The sequence below is a fragment of the Rutilus rutilus genome, assembly GCF_951802725.1.
Source record: "Rutilus rutilus genome assembly, chromosome: 6".
NCBI classification, from domain to species: Eukaryota; Metazoa; Chordata; class Actinopteri; order Cypriniformes; family Leuciscidae; genus Rutilus; species Rutilus rutilus.
This window is the reverse complement of record NC_140214.1, coordinates 11,575,288-11,595,180: the sequence shown is the minus strand read 5'-3', so window position 1 is coordinate 11,595,180 and position 19,893 is coordinate 11,575,288. Positions and strand designations below refer to the sequence as shown.

General features: G+C 39.4%; 3 protein-coding genes across 4 annotated transcripts; all 3 read left to right on the top strand.

Moving 5' to 3' along the window:
• The first annotated feature begins 848 nt into the window (after positions 1-848).
• Positions 849-5,913, top strand: tmeff1a (transmembrane protein with EGF-like and two follistatin-like domains 1a). Its single transcript, XM_084410744.1, has 9 exons — positions 849-1,274; positions 2,781-2,890; positions 3,047-3,176; positions 3,369-3,395; positions 3,583-3,676; positions 4,475-4,623; positions 4,729-4,846; positions 4,971-5,129; positions 5,234-5,913. Exons 1-9 carry the CDS (start codon positions 1,136-1,138, stop codon positions 5,316-5,318), a joined length of 1,011 nt encoding a protein of 336 aa, XP_084266870.1. The 5' UTR covers positions 849-1,135; the 3' UTR covers positions 5,319-5,913.
• Positions 5,914-6,146: 233 nt separating this feature from the next.
• cavin4a (caveolae associated protein 4a) lies at positions 6,147-11,736 on the top strand. The gene is made up of 2 exons (XM_084410753.1): positions 6,147-8,297; positions 10,877-11,736. The coding sequence occupies exons 1-2, from the start codon at positions 7,917-7,919 to the stop codon at positions 11,483-11,485; spliced, it is 990 nt and encodes a 329-aa protein (XP_084266879.1). The 5' UTR covers positions 6,147-7,916; the 3' UTR covers positions 11,486-11,736.
• Positions 11,737-14,533: 2,797 nt separating this feature from the next.
• ift57 (intraflagellar transport 57 homolog (Chlamydomonas)) lies at positions 14,534-19,339 on the top strand. Of its 2 annotated transcripts, none has more exons than XM_084410741.1 (12): positions 14,534-14,669; positions 14,750-14,900; positions 15,985-16,159; positions 16,259-16,377; positions 16,536-16,626; positions 17,108-17,179; positions 18,039-18,158; positions 18,238-18,309; positions 18,395-18,526; positions 18,623-18,685; positions 18,877-18,943; positions 19,043-19,339. In XM_084410741.1, the coding sequence occupies exons 2-12, from the start codon at positions 14,764-14,766 to the stop codon at positions 19,219-19,221; spliced, it is 1,227 nt and encodes a 408-aa protein (XP_084266867.1). In that variant the 5' UTR covers positions 14,534-14,669; positions 14,750-14,763; the 3' UTR covers positions 19,222-19,339. The 2 variants fall into 2 exon arrangements, with proteins under 2 accessions (XP_084266867.1, XP_084266866.1); XM_084410740.1 differs by having other exon boundaries at positions 14,537-14,656.
• The last annotated feature ends 554 nt before the right edge of the window (positions 19,340-19,893 follow it).

Here is a 19,893-nt window from a genome sequence, read left to right as displayed (position 1 = left end):
ACACACACACGCCCAGCGACAAATCTCAAACACAGAGACGTGTTTATTTAACTAAGACATAGGCCTACAGACTAGCCAAAAAAGACAAATTTTAGCATTTTTAGAGTTAAAAAGGGCAACAGATGGGCCTAGGGGTCAAGGGGTTTTCTATAGGGGCACTAAGAGGTACTTTGAGAGATATAAATGCTTTTAAAAAAAATATTATTATGTATTTTTAGGGCTGTCAAGGTTAACTGTCTTGAATATTACAGTGAAAAGCACCTATTTCGAATTTAAAATTGTATAGTTACATAAATAATACCCAAGTGTTAAGAGAAAATATAGCCTATACCATAGGCTTTCTTAAAAACATGAAGACTGCATATCCTATCTTTATAATATTTTTGTTACACTGTGTAAATTTAATCTTTATATTTAAGGAAGGGGGTCACACGAAAGGAATCATCATATTTGTGATGGATTTATAAAATAGAGTAAGAAAAAAGAGCTCGTTATTTCTGAAATGTTCTAACTTTTTGACGGAACTCACAAATATGATGATCTCCTCGCGAGGGATCTTTCCTAAAAGTAAATATAAAATATAAATAGGCTAATTATGTAGCCTATAAATAGCCTGTAAGAAAAAGTATATGATGAAAACTAGGCTATAGGCTATGAACCTATGTTAAAGACAAAATTGTATTCAGTTTTTTTATAGCCTATTATTGTAGGAAGCAAAGCTAATTTTCACAATAGGTTTTAACCTGAAAATTTTTGACTTTATTAATATGTTTTTTTCCCCCTCTAACCATTAAGGGTTTCACGTGACCATATTCAGGTCCGTCTCAGGTTGTTGCTGTGGAGTCTATCTCTTCCTTGTATTCCCTGTTCTGTGTCCGTCTAGCGCAGATGAAGGGAAGTGAAGGAAACTGATGCCGTCTCTGCGCGCGCGACACGATAATTAGAGTGCGTGAGCTGGTGTGATGCGTCTAAAGGTATCGGGTCACTGGCCCTTCTTTCATCCCGGCCGATGACAAGAAGAAATGAGCCATAGTAAGTGCAGCATCAGCTTTCATGTGAACCAACATTTCCGCGTCACCTGGCTCACACAGCCGTAGGCTATCAGTCGCGCGGAATCGTCGTGTTCAGCCGCATTATGTCCGGTGGCTCGTGCGCTGCAGGTGCTGGACGCTGTCTCGCGATGTTCGGGCTGCTGGTCCTCGTGCAGACGCCCGGGGCCCTGACGTCCAACACGGAGAGCGACTGTTTGACTGAAGATGACAAAGGATGTGAAGGTGCGCACACACACACACACACACACACACACACACACACACAGAGTCTGTAATTTACTGATGGTGCGGACCTTCCATTGACAACTGTTTTTAAAATGAAGTGCATTGGCATAGATAACCTATGTCTCTTTATGTTAGGAAGCTTTTAGATTTAGCAGTTTGTGAAAATGTCCTGCTGAAAAAAATAAACACGACAAAATAAAATATTAAAATGTGATGAATGAAGACCCGGAGTCAGAATTATAATAAATTGAAGAAAAGTTTTACTGAAGATAGTTTGCAGTTTCATCAGCAGAAGTCAGCTTCAAGACTCACAAGGAGTTCGTAGGCCGCCCCGCTTACAGTTAAAAAGATCACAGCAGTTATACCCTTCACCAAGGTCTAAGCTACATCCTTGCTTCAGGTTGAATTATTCTCATTGGCTATAGAAATAGATAAACATAGTAATTTTCCACACATATAGACTGAAGCATATCTCCATAGATTATGCAGCTGACACTTGGACCCTGAATTTAGGCACGTTGTGACCCTCCAGTTTGCAGATCTGGGTTGCTGGGCGCCAGCCTGTCTCGAACAACAAGTCAGTCAATCTCCAATAATGCCAGTGGTTACTTAACCTGCAACCAAAAAGACTAACACACACCCCAACACACAGCTTTTTCATGGTTGGATTTGGCCAGGCTCTAACTATAAACTGGAGAGTCTTCAAAACATCAAGATATGACATTCTTTCTATCAAAGAGATGACACTTTAATATAACACAATAAAGTAAAGCTTTAACAAAGAAATGGTCCCTCAACTATAGGTTCCAATGACCCTTGTGACCTAATAGTCGTCATGGTGAGCTAGAAGAACAGATATGTTTTAACACATGTTGAAGACCTTTCTCAAACTTTCCATATTTCATTTCTGGAAGCCAGGCTAAATGAGTGAGCACTGTTACTGCATTTCTAGCATGGGTTAGACCCTTCAGTCACCTCTCAGATATTTAATACAAACATTAAAGAATACATGAAAAGAACATTTCAGTAATCACACAGGTAACTTCTATAACAAAGTAAAATCTCATAACCGCAGAGAAGTCATTCAACTCATTTGATATTTAGAAGGAAAACTATTGATTAATACCTTGATTATAATCACTCATCAGATATACATTGAAGCAGCAGTGGATTCCAGAATCCACCCCTTCAGTTCAGGCCAACCTTAGATAGTTAGTTTTAGTTGCTTTCAATTGGTTCCCCAGTTTAAGCAGTTTACAGTTTCCAAAAGGTGCTCTAAAACCAACCTGACCAGTCTGAGACACCAGCTAAGGCCATCAAACAGGCTGTTTTGTTTTTTGTTTTGTTTTTCAGCAGGGTTTAGTTTTTTCAGGTTTTACTATCTTTGTGGTGACATTTGGATGTCATGGTCCCTCATACATTTTTCCATGTGTATACTTGTCAGAACAGATGGTTTAATCCCTTTCTAAGGCTACTTCCCACAAAGGTGTGTGTTGGTTTTAGGTATGTCCGAGAAGAAAAGTGACCATCATGTGTGTGATGAATATAGTTGTTCTTTCGGAGGAATCTGCAGGGACAACGGATCACACCTGGAGTGTCTTTGTCAGTTTCAGGTTTGTTTTTGTCCTGCCACAATAAACTCTGCACATTATGAAATTAAACATGGCTTATTACAGCTAATGATGCTGAAAACAGTTTCTAGATTATTGCCCTGTGACTTAATTAATGTCTGAGGCAGGTTTCAGGACTCAGGTGTTTGTTTCTTTCAGTGTCCACAGATGTTTGCTCCAGTATGTGGGTCTGATGGTGACACATATCATAGTGAATGTTTCCTAAGACAAGCTGCCTGTGAACAGCAGACCAGAATCACTGTAATTACGGAAGGACACTGTCATCCCGGTTAGTAAAAACAGTAAAAGCCTTTTCAAAGCACTTAGCAATTAAATGCAAAATCAGTGCTATACACTTAATAATATACACTATTTTTTGCTGTATGTATAATATGTAATACTATGTAAAACTATGTAATACATATATTTAAAACTATTAAGCAGACATGGTGTTTTACATGGTATTTATCCTTTTTCTCAGATGCTGAATCGGCATCAGGAGATACAGGTATTTTTATTTCCTTTTTTTGCTGTCAGAGCCAACATCTAAAGTTTTGAGCAGTTTAATGGTCTAGAGAATGTGAAATGTGATCTTCATTGCTGTATGATATTAAGGCAACCAAAATAAAAATGATATGTGACTTTCAATGCAATATTAGACCTTACGTAAACCATGTGTGTATGTTTGTGTGTAGATCTGGAGAGTTCAGGACTAGAGCCCAGCAGATACTCTAAGTGTTCTAGCTGCAAGTTTGGAGCGGAGTGTGATGAAGACTCTGAAGGCATTTGGTTGGTCAACGTGTGTGTGTGTGTGCTTGTTTATATGATTTATGAGGATACACATTTTTATAATGACATGGGTATTACACTGGTATTACAATGTAAACATGGTTTATGAGGACATTTATTGAGTCCTAGTAATTAAAATGGCTTTAAAAACATACTAAATAAGCAATGTTTTATTAAAAATGTAAACATGCAGAACGTTTTCTGTGATGGGTGGGCTTAGGGGTATGGTTAGTGTAATGGGATAGAATATACAGTTTGTACAGTATAAAAACCATTATGCCTATGGAATGTCCCCATAATTATAGGTGCACCAACGTGTGTGTGTGTGTGTGCGCGTTTGTATAGAGCAGGAGTTTCCAAACTTTTTTTATCAGCCGAACCCATTAAAGTAAAATATTTGCTTGATATTTACCCAGAGATTTTAAGTGAATATTTCAATAATTTAACCTCAAATTTGTATGTTCATAGGTCTCCTATTATTATAATTATTATTAAATATTGTAGTAGTGTTAACTTGTAAAAATTTAAGGCATATATATATATGTTGCAAATTACAATTGTACTGTAAAATTAAATATACAAGTATTTGATAATAGTAATATTTTTACTTTACAAGTTGCAAAACTAATATTTGTCTTAAATTCTTCATTTTCAAACATTTAAACCCTTGAACTTCGCATGACTTAATTAATTATTAGCTTTTCATCTCACAACCCCCCTGCAGTTCCTTCCCAAAAGCCCATTTGGGAAACCCTTCTATAGAGGCGAACATGCAAGTAACATGCATTTTCTGTGCAGGTGTGTATGTAATATAGACTGCAGTGGATTTAATATGAATCCAGTTTGTGGATCAGATGGCCAGTCTTACAGTAATCCATGTCAGGTCAGAGAAGCTTCCTGCTTGAAACAAGCTCAGATTAATGTCAAACACCTTGGGCAATGTCCAGGTAAACACACACACACATAAATCACACAATCAGCAAACACATGTAGAGACAAATGTGTAAAAAAAAATCTGTAATCATATATGACATGTTTGATTCATCCTATAGATTCAGTGGTATTAGTGGGCGGAGTCAGTGTGGGCGGAGCAATGCCCTGTGCTGAAATCAACAGCAGCTTTTGTGTGCATGGAACCTGTGAGATGAAAAATGATCTGGCAACATGCAGGTATGATCCGCAACACATGCACAAGTCATCTATTGTAGTAAATCTCAATTGGATGTAAAAAATAAAGAGGATTTTAGGCATATGTGGTTGATGTGTTTCGGTCAATCATGGTCGTATTGTTTAGGTGTGATGTGGGGTTCTCCGGTGTGCACTGTGAGCAGAGAGACTTCAGTGAGTTGTACGTGGTGCCCAATGGACAGAATCTTCAATACGTCCTGATTGCTGTGATTATTGCTTCTGTACAGATCAGCATAATTATCGCTATCATAATATGCATCACAAGGTAAAACTCTTCTCATGCACAGTAGTATGCACCAAATAAATTCTAATATAGAAAAAAAGCACAAATATCACACACTCACCAAATCTCAAAACTGTTGCCTTTAGGATTCATCCAAAAAATCCACGAGCCCATCTTCAGAAACAGAACCTAGGTCACTCACCCAAAGATGGAGGACGCAGGATTGTATAGCTGCTGATAACTTAAACAGAAACGCACAAACTGAAACTCTCTTAAAACTCTTGTTTTGTCACTAACCACACATACTACTCATCTACTCACATACATCACATACACCCCATACCCCAATAGCTTCTTCACACTCAAACACTATTACACTCTCACTGAAGCGTTTTGGAAAGAATTCTATCTTTCAACATTGATATTTCAGTGGCCTTACTCCACCTTGTCACCAGGTTTTTTATTTTAAAATCTCTACATTCCCACTGTTCTCTCCCCTTCACAGTTTTGCCTTTTTCATCTCTCTCCCTCACTTTCTTTCTAGTCTAAATGCAGTAAATCCACATGGTGAAATGTTTACATTAAGTCGATTTGTACATTTTCTGAACTATATTGGAGTGACGCTTGCCACGCAAAACATGCTAGCATGATTCAAGAGTGATGGCATATTGTCAAGGAGAATGTGTGCTATTACTTTCAAAAGCTATAAGATGATTTTCACTTGGAGGACAATATAACGGGCATACAAATCCCATATTTATATTTATACTGACTAAGATAGGGTGACCGAGAGAGCTCAACGCACTGCAACTGAAGAAAACACACAAATAGAAAAAACACCAGCAAATTTGAAAACATCTTCATCAGTTTGACAACAGATGTGCTGCAAATACTCACAACACAACCAAATATAGAAATGCTCTGCAAATACTCATAACGCAACCAAATACAGAAACGCTCTGCAAATACTCAGTATTGTGAGTATATGCAGCGCAGTTGTATTGTGAGTATTTGCAGAGCGTTTCTGTATTTGGTTGCATTGCGAGTATTTGCAGCGCATGTCTGTATTTGGTTGCGTCGCAAGTATTTGCAGCGTATTTCTGTATTTGGTTGCGTTGTAAATATTTGCAGCGCATGTCTGTATTTGGTTGCGTTGTTAATATTTGCAGTGCATTTCCTATATGCTTGTATTATGAGTACTTGCAGCACGTTTCTCTATTTGGTTGCGTTGCGAGTATTTGCAGCGCATTTCTGTATTTGGTTGTGTTGTGAGGATTTGCAGCACATGTTGTCAAACAAAAGATGTTTTCTTAATTTGTTGGTGTTTTTTCTATTTGCATGCGTTTTCTTCAGTTGCAGAACATTACCCAAGCCATTTATTGGGACCAGAATATAACTGACAATCTTTTGCCAGTAAGCAACCGCTCAGAACACCCTAGCAACCACATAGAAACATGCAAAAAAAACTCCCAGAAAGCCTTAGCAACTACATAGCAATGCCCTGGCAACCACCCACAGCACAATAGCTTCGTGACTTTGGCATGGATCACTCAGATATTCTTTAAAAAAAAGAAAAGAAAAGGAAAAATATAGTTCTTTTAAGAGTCCAAACTCTCCATAAGAGATTTACAGTGTGGGCCACAGGTTAAAGATATGTATCTGAGAATGTTTGTAAAGCCTACTCCTGCCAGAATCTGTTGTTTTCTCTTTATATTTGACCTTCTATCCTCCTCATTTTTTAATGTAAGAGAAGGTGTAATCATTTTTAACTTGAATGTGTGAGGCTTCCGGTGTCAATTATTTTAGCTGTGCAAAAAAGTCTGTTATGCTGCTTGATGTTGCAAACCGGTATTTGCTATTATTTTCTATTTGTTTACCTACAGTACAGTAGCTAATGAATCCAAAGTCTCGCACATCCACAGGAAGTAATTTACTTCCCCATAGAAAAATACGATGGATAAAGCTGGCAAAAAGGAGATAATAGCAGCTGTGTTTTAGCACAATTCAAAACCAAGCAATCCAAACCTCTTACAACTGAATTTTCATAAAGAAGGCCATCAGTATGTGACTGTGAGAGGCTGTGTGTTTATCAGTCTTATAAATCAGTTTGTGAATCAGTGACTTGATATTATGTGAAGGCCTGTGAAAGTTTGCATGTCAAATCTGTCTAAACTCAGTAAAAATGTATAAAGTGAGTTTTGGAAAATGTCATGTCTTTAGTGTTTTTCTTAAAGTTCTAGTGTTTTTTACTCAGTGACTCAGAGTGCATGCTGGGAGATGCAGTTTTCGTATGCCTTAATGTGAGGTCAGAGGTCAAAACGCCAATGTGAAACCCCTCCAAGGTCAGTTTACACTGTGTGTGTGTGTGCGTTCCTCAGCTGTTGGCTTCAGTTGAGTTGACGGTATGCCACAGGGGGGCAGATTTATAAAAGTAAGTCCACCTCACCACGCAAACACACACATTTGCGCTCTAGATCAATGCCACTGTCATTTTAGATATTTCAGAGCTGAGAAAGCAACACATGTTATGCATATCACAAGCCACCATGACACATGCACACAATACTTACTTGAATGTATGAATTAATGGGGCTTTCCAACGCTTCTGTGATACAGCTTCCAAAACTGTCTTAGTATCCTCTTACAGTTGTATTTATATCCATGCATTTATATCTTTGTGTGAACAGGGGTGGAGTTTGTCAGATTCCATTGGAGTCTCTCTCTTGGAGTGTCAGTTTCTCTCTACTGTGTGTTTGATTCCGCCTGGCCCCTTACCCATCTCTGGCCCGGTAGCTTTACTTTCAGGGACGGTGAAAAGGAGAATCAGAGATGGAAAAGAGAGGAGATGTCATGTTGGGGGTCGAGGATGAATCCGGGCAGCCCATCTCGGCCCTGTCGATTCTCTCTCTGCTGGAACGAGTGTCTACGATCATCGATGGCGTCCAGGCGAGCCAGCAGCGCATGGAGGAGCGACAGCAGCAGCTCGAAAGCTCTGTAAACGCTGTCCAATCCGAGCTTACTAAACTGGCTCGTGACCATGGCGCCACAGCAACAACCGTTGACAAACTGCTGCAGAAAGCCCGTCGCGTGAGCACGCACGTTAAAGAAGTACGTTCACGTGTGGAGAAACAGAACGTGCGTGTGAAGAAGGTGGAAACTACACAGGATGAGCTTCTCACACGCAACAAGTTCAGGGTTGTTATCTACCAGGTAAACCCATTGCTAACCACTGCATGCGTGTTAAGGTGCGGTCACATCAGCGACATTTTGGTGAGATTCCACAGGCAAAAAAGGTCCATTGTCTATTGTCAATAATTTAGCACTTTATGAAGCACAGCTCACACAGAAGTCACTTTAAAACAAAGCAGCTTTTTGTTGGTCAACAACTTGAACCTGTCTTAAACCCAAAATTCCTGATTGCGTGAATTGGATTTCACTTGTGAAAATTCACCAAACTGTAAATGTGATCAAACCTTTTGGTTGATTGATGGTGAGGCTCTATCCTTTTGGCATTTAACAGCAAGTTGGCTCTGTAATCTCACAATGACACCTGCTGTATGCACACTTGAGAATTTCCTTTCTAGAGCTGATTGGCTACCTATTTATGTTTGTGTGTCAGATGACAATAAATATATTTTTGATATGTTCATTCAAGAGTGACACTGGACCTCAACCACCACAGATACAGATTTGTAGTTGTAGTCCAATGTGGTTTATGAATGATCTATTCTTAAACTATTACATTGGGTGCCCCTAATACTAAACGTGCTGTTAGGGATGGACACAAACTTTGTTCAATTCTTCTTATTGGCATAGAACAAATGCTGGCAAATTGTCTATTCGACTCCTCACTCCTCCTTCAATATACAGAATAAATAATTAGAGAAAATGTGTTACAAATTAGTCTAAATTAGGCTGTTAGTGTGTGTGTGTGTGTGTGTGTGTGTGTGTGTGTGTGTGTGTGTGTGTGTGTGTGTGTGTGTGTGTGTGTGTGTGTGTGTGTGTGTATGAGAGTGTGTTTGTGAGTAGTTATTCTGGGCTTTCCTAATATAGAGCTGCTGAACACAGCTGAAGAGACTCTTTAAGGCTATTCCCTGAATAGGGAGTTTATTCATACACATACTGTACATAGACATCCATTCTTACAGATTGAAAAAATGTCCTCAAGGGAAGGGTAGTCTCAAGTAACCAGACATTAGACTGACATAAAATCTAGTCTACTTTGCTTGTGATGGCCAAGAACCACCCACTTAAACAGGATCAGAATGTCTGACTGACATTGAAGTGGTTTACAGTGAATTTAGAACAGCTAAGCGATGTTGTTAGGCACGATGTGGAGTGGAGGTGTATGTTTGTAATTTACAACAGATTTAAACGTGGCTTAACTAATCAGAATCACGGAACTATGCGTTTTAGAAAAAGTGACCAACAGCTTTGTTTTAATATTATGGTGATTTGAACTAGTTTTCAACTTTTCATGTTCAATGTGCATCAGACATATCATCTTATTTGCATCATCATCATTTTTTCAAAAAAAAAAAAACCCAGCTGAAACTATATCAGTATATTTTACCTAATGAGATAGTTCAGACAAAAAAATGAATAATTCTGTCATCATTTACTCACCTTCATGTCGTTCCAAGAAGATTTTTTTTCTCCTAACAATGAAAGTCATTGGGGTCTAATGCTGTTTTGGACTACACTGACTTTCATTATATGGACAAAACAGTTAAAAAATATTCTTCAAACTAAAATATTCTCTACATTAAGTGAACAATCCCTTTAAGTATATGAGTTGTGTTCTGTAACTGAACCAACATTTTACACCCAACACAGCACCTGAAATGTAGGCTGTCTGTTTTTGTTTTGGTAAGAGCAAGAGCTAAAGCTCAACATTCTTATTTATGCTTTCATGTAATACATCTAAATAGAAATTTGCATTTAAATCTTAAAGGGTTTACTCAGAAATGCAAATTCTGTCATTAATTACTCACCCTCATGTCGTTCCAAAACCGTAAGATTTTTGTTCATCTTCAGAACACAAATGGACACAAAATGAAATCTGAGAGCTTTCTGTCCCTCCATTGACAGCCTATGCATCTACCCCATTCAAGCCCCAGAAAGGTAGTAAAGACATCATTAAAGTAATCCATGTGAATTCAGTGGTTTAACCTCAATTTTATGAAGCGAAACGAGTGCTTTGTTGACGTCAAAAAAACTTTTGTTTACCACTTTATGAATCCACACAACATGTATGCGTCGTGGTGTTCTCATGAATGCATGTTAGATATTAATACTTTGTAAATAAAGAGGTAAATTATGTTGTTGTTGTTTTTTTGCACAAACAAAGCACTCGCATCACTTCATAAAACTGAGGTTAAACCACTTGGGTCACATGGAATACTTTTATGATGCCTTATCTTTCTGGGGCTTGAAAGTGGTAGTTGCGAAAGTGTCAATTGAGGGACAGAAAGGTCTCAGATTTAATTTTGTGTTAATTTGGTTTCCAGAGATGAACGAAAGACTTATCGGTTTGGAATGACATAAGGTTGAGTAATTCATGACAGAATTAGCATTTTTGGGTGAACTAACTCTTTAATAAATAATTAAATCTAAATATGTTAATATTGAAATTGATGTTTGGTAATTAGCACAATTACTCTTGCATCTTGTTGAGTTTGACATTGTTGCAAGAAAGCAGAAGAAAGTTGTTCTCCATGACCTTCTGGGAGTGGGTAAAGTCAGAGTGTGTTTTCCAGTGAATAATAGTGTCTCCTGTGTCACCGCAGGGTGAAACTGAAGTTCCCTCTGTTGCTGTCACCAAGACTCCCAAGGGGGCAGGGCTTGCTAACTTGGAGGTGGAGCCAGATGAGTATGACATCCCTGCTGACCTATCATCTGATGAGGAGTACATGGTGGTAGAGGAGACGGAGTCATCCCGGGGCGCACGTCTGAAACAGAGCGGCTTGAAAGGCATTGAGAACATCAAAGCTGCGTTCTCCAAAGAGAACATGAGCAAGACCCGCGATAAGACGCGGGAAAACCTAAGCAAGACCAAGGAGAGCCTGAGTAAGACGGGCCAAACGCTTGGAACCAAATTCAACACCTTGGGTGAGAAGATCGTGCCCCCCGAGCAGCGAGAGAAGATGCGTCAGAGCAGCGAGAGGCTGAAGGAAAACATTGCTAAGAAAGCACCGACTAAAGAATCGTTCAAAATCAAACTGAAGAAGGAACGCACTGTCGCTGAGGGCCAGGAAGGTGCAGAGGGGGAGCCAGCTGTGACTCCTCCCAAAGGCAGGAAGCCCAGCCCAGATGTGACATACACAGAGGTGGTTACCGAGATCAAGAGGGAGGGTCCAGTATCAGAAGAGGGGGCGACTCGTATTCAAGAGGACTGAAAAAGGAAATTCACCACAGAAACTGTGGAGAAATGGATGGAACAAAACATATAAAATGCAGAGGAAGTAATTGGAAGTGGAAGAAAGTGGAAGAAAGAGGAGAATTGTCCATAAAACGTGCTCTAAAATGTGAGATTGTATATGAGTATGTGTGTTGGGTAGCCAAATGAATTATTAGTGCTAGCACTATTAATGTTTGTGTCATTTCTGTTACAATAAACCACATGTGAAATGTATTAAAATGTGAAAACATATCCTGTCTAATGTGTCCTCTTACTCTGCATTTGTGTTTTGATTACCATGTGAAGAGCAGATGACTCTGTCCAAAACACTGGTAGTCACGCTGGGGACTGAACCTCAGAAGGCCAGAGAACATTTGAATCTCCAAACATTCATGTTCATACACACACCAACATCATAGAGACAGAGACTGGCAGAGTGAAAGAAAGATTGACCCATCAGCCAAAAAAAGATCTCTTGGAATTAATCTCAACAGCTGAGCGGCTCTGCCCAGCTCATAGTAACCCAACATAATAAAGCATACTCTGACTCACGGTTTATCTCGGAAACAGAACACAAGCATTCAAATTTTTCAGTTCAGCTGTTCACTCAAATAGTTTTTCTGATGTAAATAGGTCAATATATGTAAATATATACATATAATATATACAGTGAGGAAAATAAGTATTTGAACACCCTGCTATTTTGCGAGTTCTCCCACTTGGAAATCATGGAGGGGTCTGAAATTGTCATCGTAGGTGCATGTCCACTGTGAGACATAATCTAAAAAAAAAAAAATTCAGAAATCACAATATATGATTTTTTAACTATTTATTTGTATGATACAGCTGCAAATAAGTATTTGAACACCTGTCTATCAGCTAGAATTCTGACCCTCAAAGACCTGTTAGTCTGCCTTTAAAATGTCCACCTCCACTCCATTTATTATCCTAAATTAGATGCACCTGTTTGAGGTCGTTAGCTGCATAAAGACACCTGTCCACCCCATACAATCAGTAAGAATCCAACGGTACGTTCACACGGGGTATCAGTGTCAACGCTTTGTGTACTTTTCTTCAAAAAGAACACAAAGAATGGCCTTCTCAGCTGCCATAGTTGCAACTCTTGCGTCATCAGTCCAGGGTGTTCAACGCATAGACATAATAAACTCATCTGGATGTTTTACTAGTAAATTGCGCCAAAATTCTGAAATATTTGGAAGATATCACTGAACATTTATCTAAGCATTACAAAAGTAAATTTCTTACTTATGTTAATTTTTCATCTCTATTTTTAGTGTTTATTTTAAATTAGACAAATCTGATATTATTTGAATCTCCAATATGTTATTTAACAGTTGATATGGTTCTTTAATGCTTCGCTAATTAGCAAGAAGACACTAGCAGGGTTTAAATCCAAATTGTGCAGGTGGGGCATGTTGTAACAATGCACAAAGTGCCCCTATTAGAACTATGCTATTCTATTCCATACTTTTATGAATTCTATTGAGAAAACATGAGAAAAGTGAATAAAGACTGAGAAACACCACGTCACTGGCAGGGACACCACCGTCTCCGGCATGGACACCACCGTGACCACCGTCTTCGGCACGAACAACATTGTCTCGGGCACGGACACTGGTACAGACACCACCGTCTCCGGCACGGACACCACCGTCTCCGGAAAGGACACCACCGTCTTCGGCACGGACACCACCGTCTCTGGAAAGGACACCAATGTCTCCGGCACGGACACCACCGTCTCCGGAAAGGACACCACCGTCTCCGGCACGGACACAGGCACGGACACCACCATCTCCGGCACGGACACCAAAGTCTCCGGCACGGACAGCACCGTCTCCGGCACGGACAGCACCGTCTCCGACACAGACAGCACCGTCTCCGACACAGACACTACCTTCTGCGGCACGGACACCACCGTCTCTGGCATGGACAACAACGTCTCTGGCATGGACAACAACGTCTCCGGAAGGGACACCAACGTCTCCGGAACGGACACCAACGACTGCAGCACGGACACCAATGTCTCCGGAAAAGACACCAATGTCTCCGGCACAGACACCACCGTCTCCGGCATGCACACCAACGTCTCCGGAACGGACACCAACGACTCCGGCACGGACACCACCGTCTCCGGCACGGACACCACCGTTTCTGGAAAGGACACCACCGTCTCCGGAAAGGACACCAATGTCTCTGGCACGGACACCACCGTCTCCGGCACGCACACCAACGTCTCCGGAACGGACACCAACGACTCCGGCACGGACACCACCGTCTCCGGCACGGACACCAATGTCTCCGGAAAGGACACCAATGTCTCTGGCACGGACACCACCGTCTCCGGAACGGACACCACCATCTACGGCACGGACACCAATGTCCCCGGAACAGACACCGGCACGGGCGGCTTGCCATACTCCTTGACGATCACACTTTGACATGATTGGTTACATATGGCTCTGGTTATAAGGTAGTTTTTGACGTTAGAAACTCCAGAAACACCAATTCTGAAGAATCATTTGACACTGAAGACTGGAGTAATGATGCTTTGCCATCACAGAAATAAATTGCATTTTAAAATATAATCAAATAGAAAACAGTTATTTTAAATTAAAATATTTCCGAATATTGCTAGTTTTTCTGTATTGTATTTTGGATCAAATAAATACAGCTTTGGAGAGCAGAAGAGACTTCTTTTAACATTAAAAAACTTTTGAACGATAATGTATGATAGAAATAAATAAAATAAATAGATAAGCATTCCTTTGACTATGTGCCTATTCATGGATCAGGCAGGAATGTAGAGAGAGTTCAAGCATAACCTTGTCTGTAGTAGCACCGTTTCTTCTCCGCTCCAGCGCGTGGCAGCACTATGAGATTCTTGCAAAAAACGTTCAGTCAAACAGTCAAATTAAGACTCTTGGCTTGCTATTGCCGTTTTATTTACAAGTCACATATGTTATATCATTCATTATTTCTCATTGTTTATTATCATCCGTCACTGTTCAGTACTATTATTTTGTTTCCTATCATGGCCATCATCGTGTCTGACGTCATTCTTGGCGACAGTAACTACAACATCCTGAGTCCCCTAATGTAACGTTAGCCTCCCGCCTGCGGGAAACGACCTGACAAAAATACACAGAGAGTAGGAGAAATATGTGTGTATACATGTCTATAATGTGTAATTAAGCTTTAAACCCCGTTTGCCTTTCCAATAAAGCTTTTTGAATGTGAACAGTGAGAGAGAGAAGGATGGCGGAGGAGGAAGAGCGCGGACCCGGTTCGGTCCATCAGACGTTCGTGCTAATGGAGGATCTGCTGGATAAACTCAAAGTTCTGGATTATGAGCAGCAGGTTCTGGACAAACACAACATCAAACCTCTGTCCAGGTGAGAGACTCAGAATCGCTACTTTATAGATTATAAGGCATGATCATGTTTTATATGCTGCCTTCACGTGCTAATGTTATCCGAATTATCTTGAATACTAAGTTACTAACGTTAGTTTCCTAGTTTAAGAATTGGACATGAATGCCCTCTCAAGTCAACATTTGAATGCGATTAGCTCGTAATAATCACAACTGGGAAGTAGGAAATTTCCGATAGCACGTAAAGGCAGTAATAGTATATGCTTTTTTTCATTTTCACTTATTTAACAAATTTATTTTGGTTTATTCTATTTGTGCATTATTTTGTGTATTTATTCTTGACACATTCTCACATTTATTATTTTTTTTTTATTTTTTTTTTTATCTGCTTGAGATTTGAGGGGGTTTTTTTGTCAGCATCATTAAAACTTGTCATAGGCTACTTTGCATTTGCTTGGTTTCTGTTTTTTTTATATATATATATAGAGGCCTACATTTCACAATAATATGAATATTATTTCTGGCTCAGTTTTGGAGATTCTGGCATAATATTGGTCCAGTTGTGGGTGAGTTCTGGGGGGTAAAGGTGGTGGCAGTTTGGCTCTTTTCTGGCTGACATCTGGTGATTCTGGCACTGTTGTGGGCCAGTTATGGCTGATTTCTGGGGATATGGAAGAAGTTGTGTGTGAGTTTTGGTCTGCTTCTGGCATGGATCTGGTTTACTTATAGCATGTAGCTTTTGGGCCAATCTTGGGCCATAATTCCATGTGGTATGTGGTCCAAACTCACAGCTGAAATTCAACCAGATTCGGCCGAATCCTAATTTGCTATATTTGAAGAATCATCTAATAATAAAATCCAAATCACGTTGTATATTTTAATCTTGTCCTCATAGAGACTTATAAACTTAGCCTATATAACTTATAAAGAGTAAAAAAAGAAACTTTTGAACATTTGAAGCAATTGCAATCTCAAGCAATCGTGAAAAGCATGACATGGGTTACTTTTAAGTAAAATTCCAGGAATCGATTTAAAATCTGTATACTGGTTCAGTGTTTCTTCTCAAATAGAGATTTGTTCAAATACATGTTTTCTGTGTTTTTCAGGCATTATTTTGTCTCTAGCCCTCACGTGTTGTCGAATCCCGGAGAGCAGTTCTATATGTTCAGTGTAATCGCCGCCTGGTTGATTTCCCTGTGTGGACGGCCGTTTGATGCACCGCAGGAGTACGACGACCCCAACGCCACCGTCTCCAACATCCTGTCTGAGCTGCGTGCCCTGGTCAGACATTATCACAGAGATGACACCCTCACAAGTGTGCGTAGATGCATTTGGGTTTCATGATTATCACTGTATGTGTGTGTGTGTGTGTGTTTATAGGGTGGCCAGGTTGATTTCCCCCCATCTAAGCTGAAGTCTGGATCTGGAGAGCATGTCTGTAATGTTCTAGACCAGCTGGTAGAAAAAGCACTAAAGAGTAAAGGATTCATCTGGAACAGGTACACATATACATATGTGATATACAGATGATGTTCTTTGCTACTTTAGTTTTAATATCAATCTTGTTGTAGTAGAAGCACAAATTTCACCAGGGTTCACAAACTTTCTGTTCCCATTATACACACACACAATAACACAGGTATTTTCTCTTTATCAGGCCTCTGTACCCGTCTGTGGAGGTGGAAGATGATTGTGTGCAGGAAGATGATGCTGAGCTCACTCTCAGTAAAGTGGAAGAAGAGATGACAGTGAGTCACACTTCAACTTTATTCTAAGCTAAGCTTCCCCTTCCTGAGTTTTGCTGCTATCTGTCACGCTCTCCTATTAGCAGTTTTTTTCACTGTTGTAAATTGGATTGAGTAATCTAGCTCAGCTGTTTGTTTGTATTAAAAAAATATCTTGAGATATAAATGCCATTTTTATATATTTGTTTTTAAGATACATTTATTTAAAAATTTTTGGCAATTTGTGACTAAAAAAAATTTGTATACAAATGTGATAACTTACGTTTATTTTGGATATTGTTTTGCATCAAAGCAATGAAACATATAAAAATCAGATGGGTGATATATTTTATCAACAAAAATAGAGAATATCATAATATAAATGTTTGCTGCTATCGCCCACTCCTAATTCACACAGGAGGAAGACATGACAGTGAATCACACACACACAGACTCATGTGTAAAGTGAATCACACATACACTCATTAAAAATGTGGCTCTTCAGCAGGAGGATGAGGAGTATGAGGAAGAGGATGGACTTGATTTAGATGCACTGAAGACCAGAACCAATCAGAGTGTGAGTTTTATATTAATCATTGGCATGTGCATTTTATATAGTATTATACTGTATGGTCTTTCTGAATACTCAATTCTGATTGGCTGGAAGGTGTGCATTAAAACAGTTTAATGCACAGCTAATTCCAGTCAGTTTAATTACCGTTCTTTATCAATGCACTGTTTTCATTGTAGCACACATACAATCACTTGCACACTGAGATCGGAGTTCGCGCTGCACACACAGAAACGTGTTGCTGCCCGCAAATTTTAATTTTAATAATAAAAAAGCTCCGCTACTGAATTTCTCAGCAATAAATATCTCTCTCTCTCTCTTGATAATTAATTCAAATAAATGCTAATTCATTCATTCAAATAAATGTGATCTTACAACACTGCTTCATCTCTGTGTCATATTTAAAGCAAGCAGAATGCTAGATATAATGAGCCGTAACACAAAAATAACTGTCATTTTTACTCCTATAATATTAATATAATATTGTGCTACAAACATCATTAACATCTTTAACTTGTCAATGCTGGCAAATGACCATGGTATAAGCAGGAAATCCACGGCTAGCTGTGCATTAAATGATTTGAATAGACTCTGCGTCGTGCATTAAAATCATTTAATGCACAGCTAGCTGTGGATTATCCCTTACATATAATATAAACATGAAAGGAGTAATTACTGTCTTTCTCTGGAGATTGTGAGTTGTTCCATATGAGAGGTGATATTTGTGTGTGTGCTACAAAGCAAGAATAGCCTAGTCTTTTATACTAGTTAGGAGGGATGTTTATTAATAACTTAAAGAACTAGTACATAACATTTTACCCAGTATGTACAGTAAAAGTCAACTGGTAGATATATGTGTGTTTAGGAGCTCAGTGGTTCAAGGCCTGCAGTGGTTCTGGAGTCAGATGTTGATGCTGCTGAGTGGAATCTAGAGGTGGAGCGAGTTCTTCCACAACTTAAAGTCACCATCCGCACCGACAACAAGGTCTCAAATTCTGCAAACTTTAAGTCTTTGGAGAGACTCTGATTGGCTGAATACTGAGTAACAGGTTACTGTGTTTCAGGATTGGAGGATTCACCTTGATCAAATGCATCAACATCAAGATGGCATCAACACGTCCTTGCACGACGCCAAGGTCATCCATCCATCCATCCATCCATCCATAGATAATAATGTGAAATATTAAATCTAAGTATGTATATATATATGTGTGTGTTCAGGGTTGTCTGTTTAAGCTGAGGGAGGACATCAGTAAAACTCTGGAGAAAGTAAGCAGTCGTGAGAAATATCTCAATACTCAGCTCGAGCATCTCATTTCAGAATACCGCCAAGCACAAGCACAGCTCAACAAGGTGAACATCTTGATTAATCAATTCCAAAAAATGTATTACTTGCCCTCAACCTGTCAAAACAGAGGATGGTCAAGCACGTGTGTTTTTGTTCGTCAGGTAAAAGAGCTTTATCAGCAGGCCAGTGGAGGCGTCACAGAGAGAACCAGGATTCTGGCTGAGGTGAGTCTAAAAAAACATCGCAAGAGAAGAGTCACAGAATATCAGCATTACAATGATTTGACCATCTTTTGGTTACAACACAGTAACAATTAAAAAGCATTGTGTTTTTAATAAATGAGTGTACACAGCCTTACTATGTCCACGTAGCCACACAATATTCAAATAATAACTTATATATATTTGTGCTTCAGATCAGTGAGGAGCTAGAGAAAGTAAAACAGGAAATGGAAGAGAAAGGCAGCAGCATGTCTGATGGAGGTAATCCGCACGCACAACAAACACTCTTTCACCCTACTGATGGTGCAGTTTGTTTATGTGAGCTGGAGTTTATGCTTGTCCATGTGTTTTGTGATGCAGCTCCAGTGGTGAAGATCCGTCAGAGTTTGACCAAGCTGAAGCAGGAGATTGAGCAGATGGATGTTCGGATGGGAGTGGTGGAGCACACGTTACTGCAATCCAAACTCAGAGAGAAAAACAACATGACCAGAGACATGCATGCTACACACCTATTAGAGCCCAACACGCAGACTTACTGAGCCAAACTCAGAGCTGGTGATGTTGTATGTGTTGGTTATATTTTATATAAATATGTTGTTGGGTTTAAATGTGTTTTTACGTGTAAATAACTATTGAACAATAAAATAAATATTCTCACTAGAACCTTCACTCTCAGAGTTTTATCTTGCGTAACCGTCCCCAGAGGATGGTGTTGGAAGTAGAGGCCCCTGAGTTCAGCATTACACACACATGTAACTGTTCCATGATGTCATCCTCACACATTGCAGAGAGACACTAGAGATTATTCTGGTCTACTGTAGTTCATTTGCACAAACTCAATTTATCAGTCCACATCCTTGGGAAACATTTGTTGAGTCTGTGGTCAGCCTAAGAACAATACTTGTTGAAATTCTCTCTTTTGAATTGTAATATTTATAGGAATTCTCAAGTAAAAAAAAAGAGTACTAACAGCTACTGTAAATGGTGTACAGCTATCTCTAATGGTGTATCAACTATTCAACTGAAAATTCCTAACTGGGAATTTAAATTATGAATAATTAAGCCCAGGAACCATCTACAAACTTATAACTTGTCTTTTGTCTGACACACGCACTAAAAGCTGAAATAAAATCAGAAATACAGTTCCAGAACTGTATCAGTCTTTGTACTTTTGAGATTCTGAGCCTGAATATCTGGTGCGCCAAAAAGCT